The following is a 24,425-nucleotide window of genomic DNA, read 5'->3' on the forward strand; positions in this document are numbered from 1 at the left end:
TTAAAACATCATTAGTCAGTGGTCTAAATCCACCAATTAAAATATTGTCAAAGTGGATCAAAAAATAAGACCCAAGAAACCACTTTAAATATAAAGACATGTAGGTTAAAAGTAAATGGATAGAGAAAGATATACCATGCCAACACTAACCAAAATAAAGCAAGAGTAGCTGTATTAATTTCAGACAGAGCAGATTTCAGACCAAGGAAAGTTATTGGTGATAAAGGGGGACATTATGTAATGATAAAGAGGTCAATGCTGCAAGAAGACGTAACAATCCTTAATATACATGCTCCCAACAACAGAGCATCAAAATGTTACCATCTAGTTGCAAGTACTGTCCCCTTATAATTTCTTTGATCCTCATTCTTAACTACTTCCCACACTATTATCCCTCTGAAGCTGCAAGAGAGTTTAGCTATACTTAGGGCTGTTGAATGCAACTGTTCAAGCCCAGGGTTGAAACCAGGGGTTTATACAAGGAATTAAGGGATGACGCTTTGGCCTTTCATAGAGGGAGGATTGCTTTATATCAGGACAGCTTGAAGAGTCGAGAAAGTCAACAAGAGCTAAGACCTGAATGCTCTGGCTGGTGGTTCTGGAGAGAGTTGGGACAGCAAGTGAAGGCTGAGTCAGATAAGCCAGAGCTCAAGTCTCTTTTCCCCTCTCCTCCAAGGAAGTGCTGGGGCCAGGTCTCAGGGACAAGCCAGGCAAGGGCTGTCTCCCTCAGGAGAGAAGCGTCAATTAGTACATCTCCAACAAAAGCTACTAACATCTGAGCTGGTTTCGTTACAGCCTGTGCTCCCATGCAGACAAGCATGGGAGATAAAAATTATACCAGTGTCAGCTCAAACACGTTTAGTTCCTCAAATGGCAATTCTCAGCATGTCACAGTGACACCAGTTAAGTCAGGAGGGTAACAGATGGGGAAGATGAGCTCCAAATCACGTTAAAATTTTATGAAGAGCGAACCACAGATGCCATGTGTACTTTGATGGGTAACACATACATATGTACTTTTGTTCTTTTTTTTTTCTTTTTAGGAAGATTAGCCCTGAGCTAACATCTGCTGCCAATCCTCCTCTTTTTGCTGAGGAAGACTGGCCCTGAGCTGACATCCGGGCCCATCTTTCTCTACGTTATATGTGAGATGCCTACAACAGCATGGCTTGCCGTACAGTGCCACGTCTGCACCTGGGATCTGAACCAGCGAACCCTGGGCCACTGAAGTGGAACGTGCACACTTAATCGCTGCACCACCCGGCTGGCCTGTACTTTTATTCCTTAGATGATTAAATATACTTTATTATTATTTTCCCCATAGAGCCTGCATGTGTTAAATGCTTACAACCAATGTCTTAAAGAGGCTAAGCTTGTTTTTGGGGGGTGTCGGACCCCTCAGAGCAAACTAGCCCTAACTGACCTTTCAGCTTAGGATGCCTCAAAGTGACAAAGGTTCCTGTGCTATTTTGCAAAGAAAGAGAGACCATCTCTCTCCTTCCCGTGCTGAGCAGTGTTGGCAGCCAACCTAAGGAGAGCCTTTTGTGCCTGAGTTCTCCCAGGGTGAAGTCAGAAGCTCCAGCCTTCCCTGCTCCATCTCACCCGCCCCTCCTCAGAGCAGGCAGCCTGGACTCACGGTGCAGCTGAAGCAGGAGACACTTCCGACTGGAGAACACCAGGCTGTCCTGAGAAGCGCCCCTTGTCCTGCTGACTAAGCTTTCTCACGGAATCGTAGGTGCCTGGATTCCTCTCCCTGAGGGTTATTTTCTCTCAGGAAGCTCTGCAGTATTTTGTGTGAACAGCCTTCTGTGTGGCTGGCCCCACCTGTCCAATAGATGAAACCAGAATAAGAAGAATAGCTGCTAATGTTTACTGAGTACTTACCGGAGTCCAGGTACTGTGTTAAACACTTTGTACACTTTAATTGATTCAATTCTCCAAATAACCTTATTAGTCAAGATTCCTTTGATTGCAAATTACAGAAACTCCAACTAAACCAGCTCAAGCATAAAAGGTAATTTATTGACTTTAACTGAAAAGCCCAACACCAGCACACACCAAAATGAGACAAACAAAACAGGGACGTGTTTACCGCTCGGTGGATCTGGGGTACCTCCTCTTTTCCGTTTTATGCTCTATATTATGCATTTGTTGACACTTAACATTTTCATAATCAGAGAGAGGTTCTTTGAAAGAGACTCCCGTAGCATTCCCCACAGTGTTTCATTAGTTATGATCAACTGGGGCTCTTGTCCCCTGGCCTGTGATCTCCTCCAGGGCAGGGATATGTCCTTGTGCGTCTTCGTAGCCCCCTCCTCACATTCTCCATTTGTGCTCACGGATATGTGTAAAGCGGATTGAATTCACGTGTCTCCAAAGGGAAGCTTTTTGCAGGTCCAGTTCTGCAGATGATAAGAAAGTCATTTACACTTGACCCAACACATGATTTCTCAGGACAAACCATGTAACCTCAAATGGAGGTAATGATCCCAGGTTATTGTGAAGCTCAAATGAGTTAGAGCCCCATGTGAGCTGTAAAACTCTGTACACCTGGCAGCTGGTAATGACTTGGGTTTATAGAGCCTTCTCATTCTGAAGCCTCTATCCAAGGTGAGTCATGTCTATTTCTAAATTTTCTGAGAACCATCATTATCTCTTGGTGAAAAGAAATGGTGGAGGAGAGAGAGAAGCCGGGAACATCAATTTAGGACACATTATTAATGCCATGCAATGTGCACGCTCCACACCCACATATCATACTGTCATATTTTTCTGACGTCTCATTCTGGAGAGCTTGAAGGGCCCTCAGATGCAATAGGTTTAAGACTGACTTCAGGATCTTGCCTCCTAAACCGGTCCTCTTGACATGGTCTCCACCCCAGGGAATGGCGCCTCTCTCCATCCTCAACTCTTCTCTCTTCCTCGTGCTCCCTGTTCAAGCCACTGCTGTGATCTCCTTTACCTGTTACATGTCTCTGGAATTTATTCTTCTCTCCATCTTCTCTGCCATGACCTTGTCCAAGCCACTGTCATTCTTGCCTCCTACTTGATCTACCCACGGATGGATTTGCCTTCCTCCAGTCAACTCCACTTAGCAGCCAGACACGACTCTGATTAGGTCACCTGCCTGCTTAAAACTCTTCAGTGGCTTCCCTCACTCTGAGGATAAAGGCTCATCTTTAACAAAGCATGCAAAGACCCTGCATGCTAGGGTACCACCTACCTTCCACCCTCATCTTTCACTCCTTCCCTCTTTCAGCTCCCCTACTCGAGCTTTCTTTCGGCTGCTCTCACCTGCCTCTCCATGTGCCACTCCCAGAGTGGACAGACATTCCTTTATCCTCTAGTTAATCCTTCTCAGCACGCACATCAGCTCAAATGTCACTTCCTTGGCATCCGTCTCTTGTTTCTGACTAGTTTATTCCACCTTTTATACTCTGTCAGAATTCTCTGTCTCCTTCCTAGTACTTACTGCAGTTGAAACTTTCCAGCGTTTAATTATTTGGTTAATATTTGTCTTTTCCACTGGACCATGAGCTCCTTGAGGGTGGTGACTGTGTCTCTGTTTCCTGTCGCATACCCAGCACACAGGAGGCAGCAGACAATCGAGGCCTACGTGTTGAATGGATGAATGGATGAATCTACCCGTGCATGCCAGGCACTGTGCTTGGAGCTCGGGAGACAGAGACAAAGTCAGTACTGTCGCTACCCTGAGGTTCTCATGGCCTAGTAGGAGTGAGGGTTCAGGGGGATAAGTGATTTCAAGAGATCTGTGGAGACTCTCCAGAGAACTGTTTGGTGGAGATAAAATACATAGAAAAGGGAATAAAAACAGGCCTAGTCACACCACCGTAGAAACAAGCTAGGTGTGTACACACACACAAAACACCACTATGCACATGTACAAATGAACACATATATTTACAGACATGCAAACTCATTCCACGACAGGTTCCCAAGCACCACGTAGGGCTGTAAATAGCACACCTGTGCACATATGCACACATGCACAAGCAAGCATACCCCTCAGCATTCACACACTTCACACCTGCCCTCATACACAAGCTCACGCACGTGAACTTCTTCCTTTCCTCATCTGTAAAATGGGTACCTAACATTTACTCCATGGACTATTGTGTGATTTAAAAAGATGTGTGTCAAAGTGTGTAGCATATACATGCACATCATAAACACTCGATTGTTGGATTTCTTTTACTTCTGATTAGACTGAACCCTGACGGTCCACCATCCCACCTAGGACATCCTTTCAGAGGTCAGCGCCCCACAGACACAGCTGGCCTCCTTTCCTTGGCTCTGTGCCTGCACACAAGGATCTACAAAAGATAGCCAGTTGAACGCATGACTCTGCAATGACTCAGGACCCCTGCTCATCCTATGCCCTTGTCCCTCCTGGTGACCTTCCTTGACCCATCAATCGTGAAGCTCCATGCTGAGCCTCCTGACCGTGGTTCTCCTGCATGGGCACTTGGGCCTCCACAGTCACGGGTCCAGAGCTCCCAGCACCCTGCCCTCTGCTCGCCCCTCCCTGGGCCCGCCTTTCCCTGTGGCCCCCGCCTGGCTGTCTTGCTGTTAACACCAAAGGACAAATGCGGTCCTATATTTCAAAGTCATCAGGCAGATCTGATTAATTTTGGAAATGAACAACATGAAGATTCATCACAAACTTTCAGGTATGAGCAGCAATAAACAAAACCAGACCGTGGAGCGCTATTTATTTATTAAAACAGTAAATTGGAGGGAAATGGGCTATTTATTTTGCATGATGTCTTCCACAGAAATAATTGGCTCATTAATCACATTCTCTTTGTGGTCACGTTTGGAAGGTCAGGCTCCCCAAGGAATCAAAACAGGGGGGCGGTGTTTCTAGTCCTGGCAGCACGGGGAGCCAGGGAGGCTGGCTCCTGGGGTCTTTGGCAGGTCCTGTGGATTCTGTATCACGTGAAGGCAGCCAGGTGGCTGGGAGGTAGTATTGCTCAGTGGTTAGGGCCACAGATCTATATCATGGGGCCCGAGTTCAAATTCTGGCTACTACCACTTGCTAGCTGTATGACCTTGGGCAAGCTATTTAACCCCTCTGCCTTGGTCTCTTCATCTGTAAAGTGATGCTAGTAATGGTGCCTACCTTGCAGGGTGCCACGAGCTGGTGAAGCACTAGTGTGGTCCTGGGCCAGGTTTGATGCTTCTCTAGGTGTCAGTGGCCTTTGCTCCTCTGGTCCAGGTAGAGCCTCAGGGTGGGGCACTCTGCTGTCAACGGCGGCTTGGAGCATAAGGCTGCTGTGGGGTTCCCATGGCCCCCGAGGGAGGCACTGTAGTGTAATAGAGGCTACGAGGGCAGGCTCTAAACTCAGCCTCCCTGGGTTCAAATCCAACCTCTGTCTCTTAGGAGTTGTATGTGCTTATAGAATGATCTGGCCCTTCTGTGCCTCAGTTTTCTTAACTGTAAAAAGGGAGTGACAATAGGGTTACTTGCTAAGGTTATAATGAATATTAAATGAGAAAATAAATGGAAAGTACTTACCTCAGTGCCTGGCCATAGAAGTAATCAAATGTTTGTTGTTTTTACAATCATCTTTAGGACCTTCCTGGCCTGTGACTTGCCCCCAGACACCAACCATGGTCCAGGTGAGCCCAGCAGGGGAGCAGACGTGCTGAACTTTCACCTGCTTCCCTGGCAGGGGTGGGGAGGGGGCAGAGCCCGAAGGGGAAAGGGCTGAGGAACGTGCACCTGCAGCAAAGGCCAATGCCACAAGTGCAGCTCAAGGGCCCCTGTGGTTTGGGTCTATGGACAGGACACAGCACTGATGGGTAGGTGGCCCCCTGGTGGTAGCAGCCCAGTCGATGAGGGGCTCCAGTGGCTGAGGTCCATGGAGAGCCTCAGTCCCAGCGGGCGGTGAGACTTCTGGAGCAGTGCAGTGGAGGCGGGTGGAAGGGCAGGGTGGAAAGGCCAAATATGTAACACTTGTGACACTTTGCCTCTCTCATCCTGGCTCATCCATGCCAGGACTCTTGCCAAGGAAAGGCAGAACCTCAGCATCTTTCCCAACACATCACTCCAGGTAGCCACGACCAACCAAATGTGCTCAAGTGGATGGGATCTGTTTGCTATTCCAGCACTACAAGGTCAAGGACTATCCTAGGCTCTTCTAGGGCATTGAGGTCACATTCTAGGCCCCCACATGCTGGTCAGGAAGTGCTGAGGCTGTTGAAGGAGGCTTGGGTCTCAGTGACCCCAGAGGAATTGGACAGCAGGAGGCAAGGCTGGCGATGTCCTCAAGGGACTCAAGCTGTAAGCCGGGAGGTCCCTCTCCGTTCTCCTCTCTTTCAATCAATGAAAGGAAGAGCTCAAGGGGAGAGCACATGCTATGGCGAGTCTCAGTGCAGGAGGCGTTCAGAGACTGGGGGAGGGACAGGACGACAGGAGGCAGTTAGGGGGCCTGGAGGTCCCGACCAGGACGAGGCTGAGGGGGAGCATGCTGGTCCTCTCATGCTCCGCTCTTCTCTGGTCGCTCAGGGGACTGCATCCCCATCACTGCATCAGTGGCTCCTCCGCCCTCTGCCTCCACTTGCGTTTGGCCAATAGGAGGCTTCGGTAGAATATCTGACAGTGGCAGGAGGTGGGAGGAATAGACGTGTTTTCCTCGAGCCTTACCCCTGACGCCGAAGGCTCCCTCCCTGCTGGGCCGTGGCTCTACAGTGGGGGGTTTCTCCTGCTTTGGCAGCAGATCCTGTTGGGCAGCCCACTTCCATGGCCACAGCTGTTGATGAGGTTTGGAAGCCCCCCGCCCTCTCCTTGTCCCTTTAGTTACAGGAGTAGGGCTTCCACTCCTGCTGTCTTTGGGAGCTTCACCTTACTCTGCCCACACCCTGGAGATGGCAAACCCCCACCGTCGTTAACCCCCAGTGTGCCATCTGTTTCTGGCCGACACCCTTACTTGCGTCCTGAATACAGAAGGTTCTTTTTTGCCCCAGTAGGGGAAGGGGTCAGGTTATACCAGGGCCATTTCCATGGTCGGGAACTGAAGATGGACCAGGCCCACAGAAAGTGGTGAGTAGAGCATCTCAGGGGGCAGAATGCAGTGGGGGAAAATAACTCTCAGGCTGCCTCCTTGGTTTGGGGATCATTTCCTTGGAGTCCCCCTTCAGTAGTTCAGTCCCTTTTGGAATTCCTAGTGTGCTTCACGAAGGAACCCAGGGGTGGGATTTGGGTCCACGCTTCAGACAGAGCACAAAGGGAGCACAGTGCCCCCTAGGGGCTGTTGTGAGGGTGGCAGCCACGGGAACTGGACCATCCCATGAAGAGGAAGGGGAACGGAGTCGGGGGAGGCGGCACAGAGGGGGCGCAGAATCTAGAGCACTGGGCTCAGCTGCCTCCCTCACCAGGAGCAGCTCCTCCTGGGAGAAGGTGCCGTGTTGTGGGCTGGATTCTGGGCGTTTTCTACCATAATGCTATGTCACGGGCAGGATCTGCTATACAAGTAGATGGGCCCGGCGCAAAATAAAAATACAGGGTCCCATGTTCAGAAATTATTAAGAATTTCAAGATGATGACCCCAGAGTATTAAACTAAGCCGGGTGGGGAATCTGAGCTTGGGGACCCATGACACACACCCATGAGTCTGGTTCTGGCCACAGGTTCTCCCCTGAGGACACTGTGGGTGGGATCCCTCCCCTGGGTGCCCCATCCCCAGGAGCAACGACAGGGAGGTTGAACACAGAGACAGAGGCATCATGTGGTGACAGGCTTTACAGTCTGGCTACCCTGTGTAACTTGAAAACATACCCGTATTAGGACTAATGCCTCCCTAGGCCCTTTCTGGCCAATCATGTTGGCAGAACACCAGGGAAGGATAAAATTCCTATCTGTGGGTAGAGAGAGATGGGCTGAGGCCCGAGGGCCGGGCAGTGGGACTTGAGGGTCCTGTGGGGTCAGGAGTTGGATGTGGTCTCAAGGTGTCTGCCTCGTTCCCCTCCCTCCTCTGTGGAGCAGAAGGCAGGAGAAGGAGCGTGGCTGAGAGAGGATGCATTTTGGGGTGACTCTGTCCCATGTCTGTTTTCCTGGGCTGGAGACTCTCGTGATCATGAAGAAAGCAAATAAACACAGAATCTTAAGGCCAGAAAGTCTGTCTTTCTTCAGAACTCTCTTGTGAGTCTTGCCTATAATTAGAAAGAAATGGGGAGAATAAAAAAGCTCCGATTTCCAGCAGCCTCGGCTACGCAAGGGCCATGTTAACAGATGTTAAAGGATGACAGCCTTATTCTTATAAAAAAGATCTTTAGGGAGTGGCCCAAAATAACTTTCCCCTTCCAGGTCAGGATGTGTGAATGTGTGTGTATCTATGCATATGTCTGTGTGATGTACTGCACGTATGTGCACACACTTGTGTGTGTGAGTGGCAGTGTAAGCCTTGCCTGTGTGTTTACACAGAAGGTGCAAACGCATGCCCGTCTGTTAAATGTGTGTGCAGCAGTTGTAAAGATTGTGTGAGTGTTCAGACACTTGTGAGGGTCTGTGCGTGAGTAGGTCCTGGAGTCTACAGTCTTTATAGCCCGCCTCGGTCAGCTTCGTTTGTTGTAAAGGGAGCTGCTCAGCCAGCTCAGGGAAAAGAAGACTCACTAGGGTGTGCCCATGTTGGGTCTGGGATGAGCAGGAAACCCAGGCCACTCCAGGGCTGTCTGTCATCCCTGTCCCTGTCATGTTCCAGCTTCCTCAGGATGGGGCTGCTGCCTCTGCTCATCAGCCCCGTTATCGTCTCAGCTCAGCTGTGGTTTTTCCTCCTCGCGACCTCAGCATGCACACGGCTGTGGCTCACCTGGCCCTCCGGGGCCTTGCTCATCCCCGTGGCGCATCCCCATGATGGCCACGGCTCCTGGACTTCTGCACTGGCTGGTTCTTTACGTATGTTGTGTTGCAAATTTGCAGGCAGAATTGGGTTGGCCCAGCTCATCCTGTTGTGTTGAGTCATTGATCGCTGGCCGGCCTATGGGTGCCTGCCCTTGGGTCAGGTCAAAACAGCTAGGGAGGGAGAGAGCATGGTCATGGCACAAACGGGGTCACAGCTGGGGCTGTGGTGGAACAGCTTTCCTTAAGAGGGGTGTGGACACAGAGGGCAATGACGACCATCTCAGGTCCTTATGCACAAATTCCCTGTCATCTCTACAGATGAAGGCCAGAACTGGGGCTGCCCTCAACAGCCAGGACTTGCCGGGCAAGGTGAGTGTGAGTGTAGGCAGCCTCTTGGGACCTGGGGTCTGCTCTTCGCTTCCCCCGCTCTGTTCCTGTTATGGGTTGAATTGTGTCCCCTCTAAAAATTCATGTGTTGAAGTCCTCACCCCAGTACCTCAGCATGTGACCTCATGTGGAGATAGGGTCTTACAGAGGTAATGAAGTTAAAATGAGGTCATTAGGGTGGGACCTAAACTAATATGACTGGTGTCCTTACAAGAAGAAGAAATCTGGAAACAGAGACACACACACAGAGGGAAGATGATGTGAAGAGACACAGAGAGAAGACGCCTATTTATAAGCCAAGGAGAAAGGCCTGGAACACATCCTTCCCTCACAGCCCTCAGAGGACCCAACCCTGCCCACAGCTGGAGCTTGGACTTCTGGGCTCCGGAACTGTGAGACAACACACTGCTGTCGTTTGAGCCACGCGGTCTGTGGTACTTGGTTACGGAAGCTCTAGCAAACCAATACAGCCCCCAAGAAAAACCTCTTCAACAAAAGGAAAGAAGACATGGGACACCAACATCCCCAGAGGGTGGGCGGGGGCTGCAGATGTCCAGTGGGTGCCACAGCCGGGAAGTCAGGCCTACTCACACCCACGGCCCTCCTGTGTCTAGGGCCCCCAACCTGGAAGCTTCTGAGCCTCGGCTGCTGGACTCACAGAAGGAGGGAGCTCTGAGGCTGGAGCCTGAGCTAGTCATTCACCATCTTTGATGAGACCTATAGACGGTTTTAGGTCCGGAAGGAATCTGATCATATTTGCATTTCAGAAAGTCCCCTGTGACTGTTGCAGTGTCGGGGGCAGATGAGGAGGGGAGTCGGGGAGATTGGAGGTGGGGAGGCAGGGTCCATGTGAGCTAGGAAGGGGCCCAGGGCAGTCCCAGAGCTGTTAAGGAGGCATCACTGCCGTGATGTACTGACAAGATACTGGGGGGAGGATGGGGGGATGGGGAGTTTGGGACGAGAGGAGGTCTCTGGCTTGAGCACCTGGTGGCGGGTGATGCTGGTCACTGGGGTGGGCTTGGGAGGAGGAGCAACAGGTCTGTTTCAGCACATGGGTCAGCATTGTCTAAGGACAGCCACCCAGCTGCCCGGGGCCCGTCAGCGGCAGGAGATCAGGCCTGGAGCTCAAAGGAGAGGTCGGGGCACAGAGGAGGATTTGGTATCCCTGGTGTCCATGGGTGTGGGGCCACTGCACAGGAGGAGTGGGCATGAGCTGCTTCTCCCGGGAGCAGACCTAGAGACCAGCATTTGGGAGATGATTGGGCAAGCTTGGAGAGGGAGAGGGGACCATGAGACCAGGAAGGGAGGAAAGCCAGTAGAGGGTGCACTGAGGTGGCTACTGGGGCTCAGTCCCACTGGGACCCTTTGAGAGACTGGGGGATCAGGCTTCACATTTATGCCCCTGAAGAATGAGCAGGCCCATCCCTCACTGATTGGGGGTTGTTCCTAAGGTCTAAACTTCCCGGTACTTCTGGTCTACCCATACATAGGCCCGAGCATGTGCCTGTGGCTGGAGAAGGGCCTCAGGCAGAGATGCAGGAAGCTGCAGGAGCTGTAGGACTGTGACTGGTGGCAGGTGACCTTCGGGGTTGGGCAGGATATAGCCAAGTCACTGACGGCTTCTGCCATCGTTTCTGCAAACAACTGTGTCCACCTCCCAGTGGGGAGCAAGGACCCCATCTTCTTCCTTCATTACCCATAACAGGTGGGACCATGGGCAGGGACCGGGTGAAGGCTGGGGTTGAGTTGGGGGACTGGGTTGTGGGCAGGCAGTGGGCTGGCTGTCCAGGAGGTCTTGCAGGACAGGCTGGAAGAGCCCTTTCTGGTGTCTGGGAAGGCAGTGGAATCAGGGAACAAAGTTGTTTAATGTGCAGATCATTACGAAAAATAATGATCTTACCCTGGGGTGTTCAGAGAGCCCCTAAACAGCTGCTGTCCAGCTTGCAGCAGCAACAGGGAGAAGCAGCCTGCTGAGGCTGGGATCCGATGAGGCTGGGTGTGGGCTAGGACCTCCTTGCCCTCCCCCTCCCTTTATGCTCTCACTCCTGCCTCTGCCCCAAACCTACCCAGCTCCTCTGCTTTGGAGACACATGGCCTTGGACTTCTTACCTTTGTCCCTCTGAGATATAGCAGAGCCTGGACTGGCCACATGGTCCCTGCTCGTAGGAAGTCAGGGCCCTCAAGGCCATCTCAGAGCCTCTTCTCCCTCCAGGGCTTGAGCATCTGGGCTCAGGGACATGGTGAGTTGGTGTCCTAGAGGGGAACTGCCCCCGTGTCCCCTGTTTTAACTGCCCCCAAGTGAGTACTGGGGAGGGCGTCATCCTCAGTGTGCTTCTCAGGGTGTAGGTGTTGTTGGGAGTGGTAGATGTCCAGATGCCCTCGATAGGAGGGCAAGGATGTGTGGAGATTGCAGGGGCATGGGTGCAGGGGGCGATGGGTGTGAGGACAAGCGCCTCCAGGCAGGTGGTTCAGACATGAGTGGTGTTAGCGCAGGTGGGGTGGGCCATGGATGTCAACAGGCATGGTGAAGTGTGGGTGTAGACGGGTATGAAGGTGGGGATGTCGGTGACAGCATCTGGGTGTCAGGATGTCAATGGATGAAATAATAATAGCTAAGGCTTTATAGCACTTATTATGTGCCTGTCACTGTTCTAAGTGTTTTACACAAATTCACTCATTTAATTTTCACAACAACTCTGTAAAAGATATACTATTAGTATCCCTACTTTTTAAGGAGGCACAAGGAGGTCAAGCAGCTGCCCAAGATCGTCCAGCTGGGAAGTGGCAGGGCTGGGACTTGAACTCGGGCTGTCGGCTCCAGAGGCCACACTCTCGGTCCTGCTTCTCTACATGAGGGACAGACGTGGTGCAGGCAGTGAAGGTGTGAGTGTGGGTGGACGCGGGGCCTTCTGGGCTGCAGCCGCAGTAGGAACAGAGGCTGCTGAGGATGGCGGCCTGGCAAGTGGAGGAGGGATGACACGCGTGACCTGCCCGAGGCGGGGGCTGCCGGCGGTTCTCGGACTGTAGTGGGGAACCAGAATCACGCGGAGAGCTTGTTCAAACCTAGATCGTTTCTGCTTCAGGGGATCTGGGGTGGGGCTTGAGAACTGCAATTCTGCTAAGTTCCTGAGTGATGCTGATGCCGCTGGTCTGGAGACCAGACCCTGGGAACACTGGTGCAGGGCAGGACGTGTGGGTGACTATGAAGAGCAGGAATTGGTATTTTAGAGGTGAAGAAAGAGGTGGGTAGAGTGAGTCTAGAACAGAGAATGACTTTAGAAGTACGGGATGCGTTACAGCTACAGGAAGATGTTCATTGGCATGAGCGTAGGAAAGAGTAGAGTTTAGGTCGAGAAGTAAGCGCGGGGAAGGGATGAGGGCATCCTGGCTCCAGAGCACTACAAAGGCAGTGCCTGCGAATTCGTAGGAGCCTCTTTCCTCCTGAGGGTCCTGCTCCCCATGTTGACCTCCTGGGTGGGGGCCGCAGGGGACCAGCCTGGTGGTACCCTCTCATGGGTCTCTGTGGTGGAGCCAAGGGCCATTTGGGGAATTAAGTGTAAACCTAGAGGGGAAGCTACGACATTAGCCTAGGAAGCCCCTCGCGGCCCCTCCAGGGTGAATCCTGTGCTAGATGGGGTTCTTGGTGTGCGAGGATGGACGAGGCAGGAGGCCCCTTCCCTCCTGGGGTCCCATAGGTGCAGGAGGTTTCTCTATGTTTGTCAGTTTTTCATCTATAAATTACTGATCCAGAACAGGCGGCTGTGTGGCTGGAGGCCCCAGAGAACTTGCGGGGGTGAGTGGGCCTGAAACCTCTCCTGCCTCAGTCTTACAGCCTGTCACTCATGACTGCTCTGCTGTGAGCCAGGGGGCTGCAAGTGCTGCCAGGACATGGGGTGGGGAGTCCCTCAAACTAAACACGGGAGCCCCCAACCTGAGGAAGGCCTCTTTGGGCCAGGACAAGTCAACCGGAAACTACTGGAGGGCCAGAGGGTTGGGGAAGACGCTCCAAGACAGATGGCTCCACTCTGATGGCAGCCACTGTCCCGAGGCTGGGGTGTCCCGAAGCCATAACTGAGTGAGCTATGTGTTATGGGTCAAATTGTTTCCCCAAAAGACGTGTTGAATTCCTCACTGCCTGCGCCTCAGAATGGGACCTTATTTGGAAGGAGAGTCGCAACAGAGTTAATTGAGTTCAAATGAGGTCATTAGGGTGGGCCCTAATCCAATACGACTGGTGTCTTTATAAATCAGGAAATTAGGACGCAGAGGCAGACGTGCACAGAGGGAAGCACGGGGAGCTGACGGCCATCTACAAGCCAAGGGACGCCTGTGGCTACCGGGAGCTCAGAGAGATGCCTGGGAGAGGTCTTCCCTCACAGCCCGCAGAAGGAACCAACCCTGCCGCCGCCTTGATTTCGGGATCCTGGCCTTCAGCACCGGGAGAGAAGGAATTTCTTGTTGTTTAAGCCCCCCAGTCTGGGGCACTTTGCTACGGCAGCACCAGGAAACTTAATATATGGGATTCATGGAAGGAGCCAACTGCTCTTAGCAACTGGCTGGGGCATTGGCTGTAGGCAAGTGTCTGCTGGGGGTCTGAGCAGTGACAGAGCTGGGAGGTGAAGGAGGTGACTCCAGGAGAGGGCAGGGCAGTCTGAAGCCTGAAGTCCAGCAGACGCCGCTCCGGCAAGTTCAGAGGAGCCAGGCATGAATTTCCACCGAGCACCAAAATAACTGCAAAAACTCTTTTCTTAATCAATAGTATTTTATTGTCAGTTATAAATATTTTCCATTTGTCCCCTATTTACAGTTGCAAAATAGTTTATGATATTATACCCTCACCCACCATTCAGCATCTTTCTATAAACTCCATGAAAATTGAATAGGAAATAAAAAGATCTTTTGGGGGCCCACTAACCTGGTTCCAAACAACCCCACAAGGACAGCAGAGGACGTCGCAGCAGGTGCTACACAGTAGCAAAGGGGAGGGAGGGGCGGCTCCCGGGGCGGGGTGTTGGGGGGAGAGGTCAGGACGCCAGGCCCCTCAGGACGTTGGTGATGCTCCAGTGCTGGCCCGAGCACTTCTGCAGCACCAGCTGGAAGCCGAACTCCGAGTCGCTGTTCTCCTGCAGCTCCAGACAGCGCTTGGACTTGCGGTTCTGGATGGGGCCTCCCTAGGAGCCAGGGAAGGGAGCGGGGTCAGAGGGCGTAGAGGCAACACGGGGAGATGGGGGAACCTCAGTTCTCACGGCTGGTGGGGGCTGGGATTATTTGTGTGTCCAGATGCCTGGGATCCAGCAAGGCCATGACAGGTCTGGGGTCAGCATTCCCACGAAGGCTCTGGCTCCACGTCCTAGATGTGTTGGTCTCCTCCCTGAGACTGAGCATGTGCTTCAGTTTTCTTCACAGGCCCTAGTTCTTTGCTAGGACAGAGGATGGAAACACTCCATGCCAACTTCTGTCTACCTGGCCGGGGTGGGGTATGCTGGTTAGCTCCCACAGCTCCTACTCCGGGGCCAGGCTCTGTTGCCCACAACCACAGGCTGGGTTCCTGCTCTGGAAAGCCTAGCTCCTCGGGACTACCTGACGATCAGCCTGAATTTGAGCATCACCAGAGGCCCAGGACCTCCTGCTCTGAGGAGTCATCTGTGCTGGCCTCAACCGAACTCTGGCTCCTGGATATTGTCTATTAGGCCGCTGAGCTCCCTCAGCCCTGGACATGCATGGTTTTCCCCCATGCTACCGATGTTCCAGAATGTTCTGTAGCCGTGTATATTCAGTTTATGCCCCAAAGCCTCTTGAAAGAAGGGATGTTCTGCTCCCCAAAGCAGCCCCACAGCAGCAAAGAGGAACCCCCCCAATTTTTGCTTTTAGTGTGATCCTTGCAGGGCTTGGACATTCGGGCTGCTGGCTCTAAGCGGGGCATCAGCCTGGACTGTTTGAGCATCTCTGAGTTATACCAAAGACATGCTCACTGGGCTTTGGCCTCCCAAGCAGGCAGACTTGCTTAGGGTGGGTGGTGGTCCTTATAAATGGGCCCCTTGTAGCTTCATGGCACTTGAGGAGGTGGTCAAACTCACCTTTCCCCCAGAACCTACTCCTCCTGTGTTTCCCTCTCAGCAATAACCAAGCATTTGTGTGGGAAACCTGGGCATTTTCTTTGACATCTTCGCCTTCTCCCCAGTGTCTGAGTAGGCACCGAGCCCTGCCAGTTCCACTCCCCTCATGCCTTGTGACTGTCCCCTTATTCCTGCCCCATCACACTTGCCCTAGTTCAGCCACTATCTGCTCTCACCTGGACAACTGCACCAGCCCCTACCTGACCCCCTCCCGACCTCCAGAGGCAGGAAGACGGATCTTTCTGGAATGCACCTTTGGCCTGGAGGACACAGCCCGAGCTCCTTAGCACAGCACTGAAGGCCGTCATGGGGGGCTACTGCGTCCCTCTCTGGCCTCATCTCCTCCCTCCGCTCCTGCACCTTCTGCTGCAGCCATACCAAACATCTTGTGGGTTTCTGAACCTATTTGCATTATTTCTGGACTTTGAACAGGCTGCGCCTGTGCCTGGGGTCCTCCATGCTTCCTAGCAGGCGAAGCCACGTCATGTTCCAAGGCTCAGCTCCTGCTCCATTTCCTCCAAAAGTCTTCTCACCTCTCACCTCACCCCACCTGCACTCCCTCTCGTCCAGTCTGCCTGGCTGGCTTGGTGCTCTTCATCTTGTGCCCTTTCTAGCTCAGCATTATTGAATGGTAGTGAAATTCCTCATTTACTTGTCTTTTCCCCCTCTAGATGGAGAGTTCTCCGTCTTATCAATTTCTGTGCCCTCAGCAGCCAGCAAAAGGCCTGGCATGCAATAGGTGGTCAGTAAACATTGGCTGTCATGACCTATAGAGGTGAGAGGCAATGGGTCAGAGGTCAAGGTCACAGTGCTCAGGTGTTGCACTTGGAGTGGTTCTGAGAGAACCGGCAGCAGGGAGAGGGGGGACCCTGCCTCTTAAGACTCTGCAGCCCATCCCCCAGCTGCATCCATCTCCAGTCTGCCACCCCCATCCCCACGGCGACTACTGACATCTCAGGAGAGCACTGACACTCAGTTCTCACAGCCACCTAGGAGACTGGCAGTATCTACTGTGGCTGAACAAGCACATCCCTGCAACCCAACCATTCCACGCCCAGGTGTACATCTAGCAGAAACTGTGTGCAACAAAGACATGCATCCAAGTGCTTTCTGAAACATGATCTGTAAAAGCGCCAACCTGGAATCACCCCAAATGCCCATCATAGTAGAATGGATAAGTAACTTGTGGTATAGACACATAATAGAATACTATACAGCCGTGAAAAATGACCAAGCTAGAGCCCCACTCAGTAACGAAAAATCTCACAAATGTTAGCAAAAGAAGCCAGACAAAGAATACAGACATAATTCTACTCATGCAAACTTCCCAAACAGGCAAAATAAAACCACAGTGTTAAAGTCAGGATGGGGGTTACCTTTGGGGGGGAGGAAGGGGGAAAATGATTGACAGGAGGCAAGAGAGGGGCTTCTGGGGTGCTGGTGGTGTGCTACTTCTGACCTGGGTGGTGGCTACATAGGCATCTGCTTTATTTTAAATCAAGTTGAACATTTATGCTTTGTGCCTTTTTCTGCATGTATGTGTGTTATTCTTCAAATAAAATAAAATTAAAACAAAAAAATCCAGCTCCCTCGGGAGAGACTTCGAGTAGTGGGTGACGGAGGCAGGGAGTGAGAAGCTGGGTGGCAGAGGGGGTTAGACTGTCTGTGTGAGTGTTGGGGGCATGGCATTTCCAATTTCCGGGGTGTGGGGGATGGCCCAGCAGCCTGCAAACCTCGTCAGAAGCATTCAAGTGAACAAAACATGTCCTCCTCCTGGGCCCCAAACCCTAGCAGCTGCCGAGGAGAGCAGCGACCCACTGCACCCAGGAGCAGAGAGACAGCAAAGGGGAAGCCACCGAGGCAGCGAGCTTTATTAACTGGGGACCACTGCACAGCCAGAGAGACGCCCGCAGGTTCAGGCCCCTAGAGGGCGGAGGACCCAGTGGCTGTCGACAGGGGCTCAGGAAGACCCAGAGTTTCCACGCAGGAAGAGACTTGAAGGCCCACCCTCTCGTTCTCATCCACATGCTGAGTGGCCTGTATACTTCAGCCACTGCTTGGCCCCGCCAGGGACGAAGTGCCCAGCCCTGAACAAGGGAAAGTGGGCTTTCCTTTCCCAGCTGCTCTGCCTTCGGAGCATCCTCCTCCCTTTGAACTAAAATCCTTGTTTGGGGGGCATCAGGCTGGCAAGCGGTCCCAAGATTGTCCCTCGGGTCCCTACACTTGGGTCGGCTCCTACTTCTCCATCCCTTCCCTTCCAATAGGGGAAGGTGAGTCCCCCTACCCCACCCACGGGTCTGTGCTTTTCCAGGTTAAAAATCTCGGTTCCTTGTGGGACAATTTTGTATATTTTTTTCATCCTGGTTGTCCTGGTTGTCCAACTCCAGTTATTTTGTGTCACTCTGAACTGACCAGAGCAGAGGGCCACCACCCCATTTCCACTGGACAACAGGCTTCTCCAACATAGTCAAGGAACTGGGCCTTTCGTGGACACAGCACGCTCCTGAACCACAATGGGATGATCGTGGAGGATGGCCTCAAGTTGTCCACCTTGGGGCCCCATCCTGTCCCTCAAAGACTTTTGGACCCAGAAGCATCCCTTATGACACTTGCTCCAAGCAAGCCCAGCCCCTCCATACGCCAAGCCCAGGTTTCTACGGTTTCTCTTTCTATGACCTGAGCATGCCTATGACCAGAGCTCAGGCAGCGCGGGAATGAAACCAGCTCAGCTCTCTAATTCACGAAGTCCGCGGCGTTTCTGGCGATGGGATGCAAAGGAGGGAGTGCTGAACTAGGACGCTCCTTTTCTGGCTGTCAGCTGTGTGGCCTTGGACAAGCCGCTCCGCCCTTCTGGTTCCATTGTCTCTAGGGCCAGAGGATAATTTCTGTCCTGATTACTGGAGGATGAGCAGAAGACTGATGGGAAACCCCTTATCAGCTTTAAAACAACAAGTGGGTGTGAGGCTGTTCAGAGTATCAGGATGGGGGCTCCAGAAAAACAGCAGGACAAGCAGAAAAAGGAGGCCAGGCCCAGTGCCTGTGCACTCTGCTGAAGATTCTGACTGCTCAGCATCTCCTCGGGGGCTGGGTGACCGTCCCCTGGGCCACTGAAGCTTGGAGAAGCTTGTCCAAAAGAGAAGAGGCTGCAGCCCCCTCCTTTCCCACCAGCCACTCAGGCACATTCTTTCACGGGGCACCTTGCCAAGGCGAGAGAGGGAGGCGGGGGCAGAGGTCTCTGAGAAGTAAAGTGTTCCTTCAGAGACTCAACTATGACATTTCCCAGGCCCTACCCTGGCCCAGCCATGCCCTCAGCACCCTGGAGACAGGAAGCGTGGTGATCTTGGGGCAGAAACAGCCAAGAGCCAGGGTGGCGTCCAGGAAGGATGTGGAAGAAATGGAGTGAGGTCAAGAGCAGGGCTGTGGAGGAGACAGAACCTCAGTGAGAGTATCTGGGCCTATCGGGGAGGGTGGAGGGCGAGGCCAAGGAGAGCTCCTCCCTGGAGGCTCTGAGAGGAGAATCTTCTAGAACGGGGAAGGAAGGCCACCTTGGAAGCCCTGCTGAGCCCTGGCATACGTCTTGGGAACACATCCGGGGTGGGGAGGGAGGAGCGAGGCCACCATCTGGTGCTAGAGCTGGCACTGGCCCCTGGCGTGGCCCCCTCCTGTCTTCCTTCTCGGACCTCGACCTCTTTCACTGAACGGACTGGCTCTCACCCTCTCTCTGGGCACATGCCAGTCACCACAGCTGCAAAGGGGCCTCCCTGTCCTCCATTCAGTGCCTTCCTGTGAGCTCGGCACCTTGGGAGCAGCCTGGCCTTGTCACTGTCTGTGCCTCCATCTGCGGGCTCCGCACCTGAGATAAAAGTGTGACAGCTGACGCTTGTTTACCACGTCCCTGGCACCGTGTCAAGTGCTCACACGCCCAGTCTCACGTCTTCCTCACAATCACCCCGAGGTGGAGATGACAATTATCCCCATTTTATAGAATTGGAGACTGAGACTCAGAGAGGTTGGGAGACTTGCCCAGGGTCACACGGTCAGTCAGTGGTAGAGCCAGGCTGGGAGTCCGGGAGTCCACCCTCTTCTGTGTTCCTCACTAGGATAGGTGGCCAGGCCCACCCCACCATTCAGTCCACCCCATGCCTGTCGCAAGGTGGTGGACAGGACTGGGAGCTGTTGGTGCCCCAACCCCCGGGCGGAGGAGGGTCGTCTTGACCTTCAGGGGGCTCTGGGGAGCCAGTCTGGCCTGGTCCTGTTGAGGGCTCTCTGCAGAGACATGATCCATCCATCTGTGGGTCCCCCCATCAGATATGTCGTGAGGGCCTACCACGTGCCGGGGACAGTCTCGGCCCCGAGACTCATCAACAACCAAACAGGAAAAGATCTTGTCTCTGTGGAGACTGTATCCTAGGAAGGGGTGCACACAGTCAATTCTCCAGTGTGTCTGGAGGTGACCAGGCTGTGCACAGAGGTGTGGGGCAGTGCCGCGGGCTGCAGGTCTGCGTCCCCCTGAGATTCCTGTCGGAGGCTGAAGCCCCAGGTGACAGCATTTGGAGGTGGGGTGCTCCGGAAGGGATTAGGTCCTGAGGGTGGGGCCTCATGAATGGGACTAGTGCCCTTATATGAGGAGACCCCAGGGAGATGATCTCCCTCTCTGCCACGTGAGGACACAGGGAGAAGGCGGCCGTCTGCCAACCAGGCAGCGGGCTCTCACCAGACACGGACACCCAATCTGCGGGCACCTTCATCTTGGCCTGCCAGCCTCCAGGACTGTGAGCGATAACGTCTGCTGTGTAAGCTGCCCAGTCTATGGTCTTGTTGTCACCGCAGCCTGAATGGACTAAGACAGGCAGGGGGAGAGGGCTGCCCCACCGGAAGAGGTGGTCAGGGCGGGCCTCCATGAGCAGGAGTGGTCTGAGCAAAGACACAAGGAGAGGAGGAGCCGGGAGATTGGGGGAGAGCCCCGTGCCCAGAGCGAAGCCGTGGGACGAGGCAGGCATGGGGTGGGGGAGGGCACAAAGCCCCAGAGATGAGGGAGGGGCAGGCCATGTGGGGACTTTGGCCCTTAATCTGGTGACACAGCCAGGGCCAGCCATTGCAGGGTCGCACTGACATGGTAACCAGTCACTCTGCCGGCTGTGCCAAGCGTAGAGCATTGGAGGAAGGAGGGAAGCCGGGACCTGTCACCACCTCTGGCCAGGCGCAGGGCTCCGGGGGCTGCAGCTGACGCCTCTGGGAAGGTGCAGTCGCCTGGTTTACTGGTCCAGTCATCTAAATTATCTGTGTAATACTTATAACTACAGGATCTGGAAACACACAATACTTTTAATTAAAGAATTTAAATAAGGGCAATTAAACCTGGCAGGAGAGACGCTGCAGCACACAGACAGCTTAATTGGAATGGAAGTCAAATTAAATATGGAAACAGCGTTAAAAAAAAAAAAACCTGAAAGCTGAATGTATAGAATTAAGAAGGCTAATAATTTCTAGAGCTGGGTGCCCAGCCCCCAGCTGAGTTCCTTTCCTTCTGGGCCTGAGTAGTGACTGCAAAGAGCGTGTGAGGGTATGAGGGAAGCAAAGAACACAGGACTTTGCTCCCAACCTTGCCTCTGGCCCTCCCTGGCTGTGTGACCCTGGGTAAGTGGCTGAGCCTCTCTGGGCTTCACTCTTCCACTTTGCGAAAGGTGCAAGAGCATCGTGGGGCACTCTGGTTTTGTCTCCACCTGGAACACTGACTATGTACACACTGGCCCATGGAGCTGGGGTCCATGAGCTTCCTGGGCTGAGGCACTGAGGAGGTGCCTTGGATTACACAGCCATGCACTTCTTCTCTGCCTCAGTTTACCCAAGAGTGTGTCTGTGGCAGCTGGGAGTGGAACCAGACTAAGTAACCGAGTTCCTCCTGGAGAGGTGGGTTGGGTAAGGGCTAGGTGGAGTCCCTGAGGGCTTGTTAAGCCAGAGAGCACTGCGCTCCACTTTCTGACCCAGCAGGTCTCTGCTGGGGCCTGAAAATGTGCCTTTTTAAGTTCCAGGTGCTGCTGCTGCAGGTGTGGCGGTCCAGGGACCACCCTTTGGGAATCACAAACGAAGAAGCCATCACCCTCCCTCAGGACAGTGTTGGGCCACTGGTCACTTGCGCTCACCTCCCTGGGAGGAGCATCTGACCATCTGGGCTGAGCCCAGGCTGGCCTCATGCCTGCAGTCAAGGTGCTCACAGGGAGGCTGTGCGTGGACGGAACCCGGTATTCTGAAGACGTCACCGCTCATTTCGGAGCTCCCGTCCCACTGTCCTTTCTCATTTTCTTTCCCCAGGAAGTGGCCCAGTGGGTCCTGGGCTTTAAGGACAGGGGGCTTGGAGTTTCCAGGTTAGGTAGTTAACAATCGGTAATCAAATACTTTCAAGCATGGGTGGGATGTTTGTACTAATTAAAGAAACCCTGAGATTGAGTCTTTTTGTAGAGGAACGTGGTCTTGCTGGATTATGAATATTCACTCAACAAGTACTCAGGTGCTTGTGTTTCTTAAAGGAGTCTCACCTGTATCTGTGTGAGAGTGGGCTGGGACTTGCCGTGAAGGGCCACTGGGCTGAAGACGGGGTGACAGCAGCGTCAAGTGCAAAGGGAAGGTGAAGGGGTGATGGAGACAGCAGGATGGCTGGAGGATTTGCTGAGGAGGCAGGCGTCCAGCCAGTTCACACACACCTGCCACTGGCCCGGCCGGGAGATCTGAGCCCCAAACTCCCATTGCAGCCATCCCCTGGTTTTCTAGAGGCAAGCCAAAGGCACCACGGTGTGGTGGTTTAAAGCATGGACCCCATACTTGACAGAATTCCCAGATTTGACTTTGAACAAATTACTTAACCTCTCTGTGCCTCAGTTTCCTCATCTGTAGAATGGGGATAATTAAAGTACCTAATGGCATTGTCGTGGGGATGAATATTTGTCAAGCAGTTACAATACGACCTGGCACATAGTCAGGACCATATAAACGTTTGATAAATAAACTTTGAAATCTCACCCAGGTCGGAGTGATGGGGGCTGAGCCCTCTCACCTGGTCCTGGCTCCTGATCTCTGCGGGATGAGCAGGGGGAGAGGGAGGCACAGACTGCCATAAACCACGAATAACCAAGACAACACTCAGGGCCCCAACAAAGCTTTGTCAGTCCTTCAAAACTGGACAATTCTACACTTGCGCCTTCATGTGACGTGGAAATAAAAAGCTGTTTTATTCCAGAGCCACGAGGAAATACCCGATTATAGTCTTTTCTTCTCAGTACAAAAGGTTCCCGAAGTTGGACTTCCCGACAGCACTTGCAGATCGCAGCAGGAGCAAGTCAAGGACTCCTCCTACCTGCGTGCTGGGAAATTCTCTGGCAGAATTAGCGGTGCTCCCTGGGAAATGTGCTCTGCAGTAGGTTCTTTTTGGAGTGGGTTGCTCATCTTGCATCAAATGATCAAATCAGACCCCACAAATCAGAGCCAGTTGTCCCTAGACAGGCAGGCTTGGCTCTGCGCTCAGCTCTCTTCTGGGCAGTCTCCTCATAATCTCGAAAATCGCCTCTCTCCTGGCATTAATAGACATCTCTGGTGTGATCTTTGAAGTTCCCCATTGGAAAATGCATGAATGCTGCTGAGAAAGGGGCGGGCCCAGGAGCCGAGGCGTGGGGACGGCCCACCAGTGGGAACACCGTTCTGGGTGCCCTTGGACTCCCAGATGGGCCTCGCCAGCGTCTCCACCAGAGAATCCCAATAGCCAGCAGGAGTGATGACACACCCCAGCATCTGGGGGCAGCGTGAAATACAGTCTAAATACCCTGACATTTCATCAGAGCCTCCTGTTCTAAAACACATCCATACAGATTTGCACTCCAATCCATACAATATGCACACTTGTTTAGTAGAAAACGTTCCCACCTGCCTCCCCAAAGCTGAAGTGACACGAAGAAGTGTGTGTTTGTCCTGCAACTTTGGGTGCCCACTTAACGCATGTCTGTGCATTGCAGTTGGGACTCACCACCAGCTAAAAGTGTTCTTTATAGGATCTGGGAACTTCCCAACTAAGCAGGGTCCTTTGACTATTACGTTGAAATGTCCTTGAAATACTGTCATACTATTCATTTTTTTTCAGCATGCACGGCATGCATGCAAGGAGTCATCGATGGCATGGTTTTGTTCATCTTGCAGTCTCATGCAAACCCAGCTCAAGACCTGGCACAGAGGAGGCCTTTAACTAAGATTTGTGAATTTTTATTTATTTCTTTTTTGCTGAGGACGATTAGCCCAGAGCTAACATCTATGCCAATCTTCCTCCACTTTATATGTGGGTTGCTGCCACAGCATGGCTGATGAACAGTATAGGTCTGTGCCCAGGATCCAAACCCACAAACCCAGGCCACTGAAGCAGAGCATGCCAAACTTAACCCCTATGCCATGGGGCCAGCCCCCAAGATTTGTAAATTTTTAATAAAGGACTCCCTCATTTGATTAACAGCATGCTGGGGGTCTCCTCTATCTCAGGCTTTGCATTAGGAGCCAGAGGAACTGAAAGGGTAAGACACAGTCCTGCCCTCTGGTCTATTGGTTGATGGAAGAGAGGGGCATGGAGTGAAATAATGGATAACAATTCCATAAAGTGGGATGAAGATGATCCTCATATAGGGGTTCAGCTCATTTTCAAATTCATGGTGTTTTTCTATTAAGGCAGGTCCAGTGGGACTTCTAGGTGGAAAAAGCCCTTCTCAGGGTTTGCTGTCTAACTTCAGCTTAGAATTACAGAACTTCAGGGCTGGCAAGCCCTTAAAACCATCCAGTCCAACTCCACTTAGAGCTATAGAGCCTTGATGTCCTGCTGAGCGGTGCCCTCAGCCCGCCTCTTCCCTGAACGGCCAACCTTGTGTCTGGATAACTCTAACTATGAGAGAGCCGCTCTCTAAATGGTCCTTGATTCTCCCTGCATGGGTCCTCCCTCAGAACCACACAGGACAAGCCTGCTCACTCTTGCACAGGGCAGCCCTTGGATATTGGAAGGCAGAGCTCCAGTTCTCCTGAGGTCTTTCTGG

General features: G+C 52.7%; 1 protein-coding gene across 7 annotated transcripts in view; it reads right to left on the minus strand.

The window, feature by feature from the left end:
• Positions 1–2,003: 2,003 nt before the first annotated feature.
• GALNT18 (polypeptide N-acetylgalactosaminyltransferase 18) overlaps positions 2,004–24,425 on the minus strand; it is a 351,784-nt gene continuing 329,362 nt past the window's right edge. For 3 of the 7 annotated variants that reach the window (XR_011541200.1, XM_070624314.1, XM_070624318.1), the window contains one exon: positions 13,994–14,421. Coding sequence is in view for 6 of the 7 variants with exons in the window: in XM_070624314.1 (XP_070480415.1) it covers positions 14,275–14,421 (147 nt within the window). In the remaining variant the exon portion in view is untranslated. Of the gene's footprint in view, positions 2,403–13,993; positions 14,714–24,425 lie in introns of those variants that run through there. The other 4 variants (XM_070624315.1, XM_008542398.2, XM_070624317.1 and 1 more) reach the window with 4 other exon arrangements.

Source organism: Equus przewalskii, chromosome 6 (assembly GCF_037783145.1).
Source record: "Equus przewalskii isolate Varuska chromosome 6, EquPr2, whole genome shotgun sequence".
Taxonomy (NCBI): domain Eukaryota; kingdom Metazoa; phylum Chordata; class Mammalia; order Perissodactyla; family Equidae; genus Equus; species Equus przewalskii.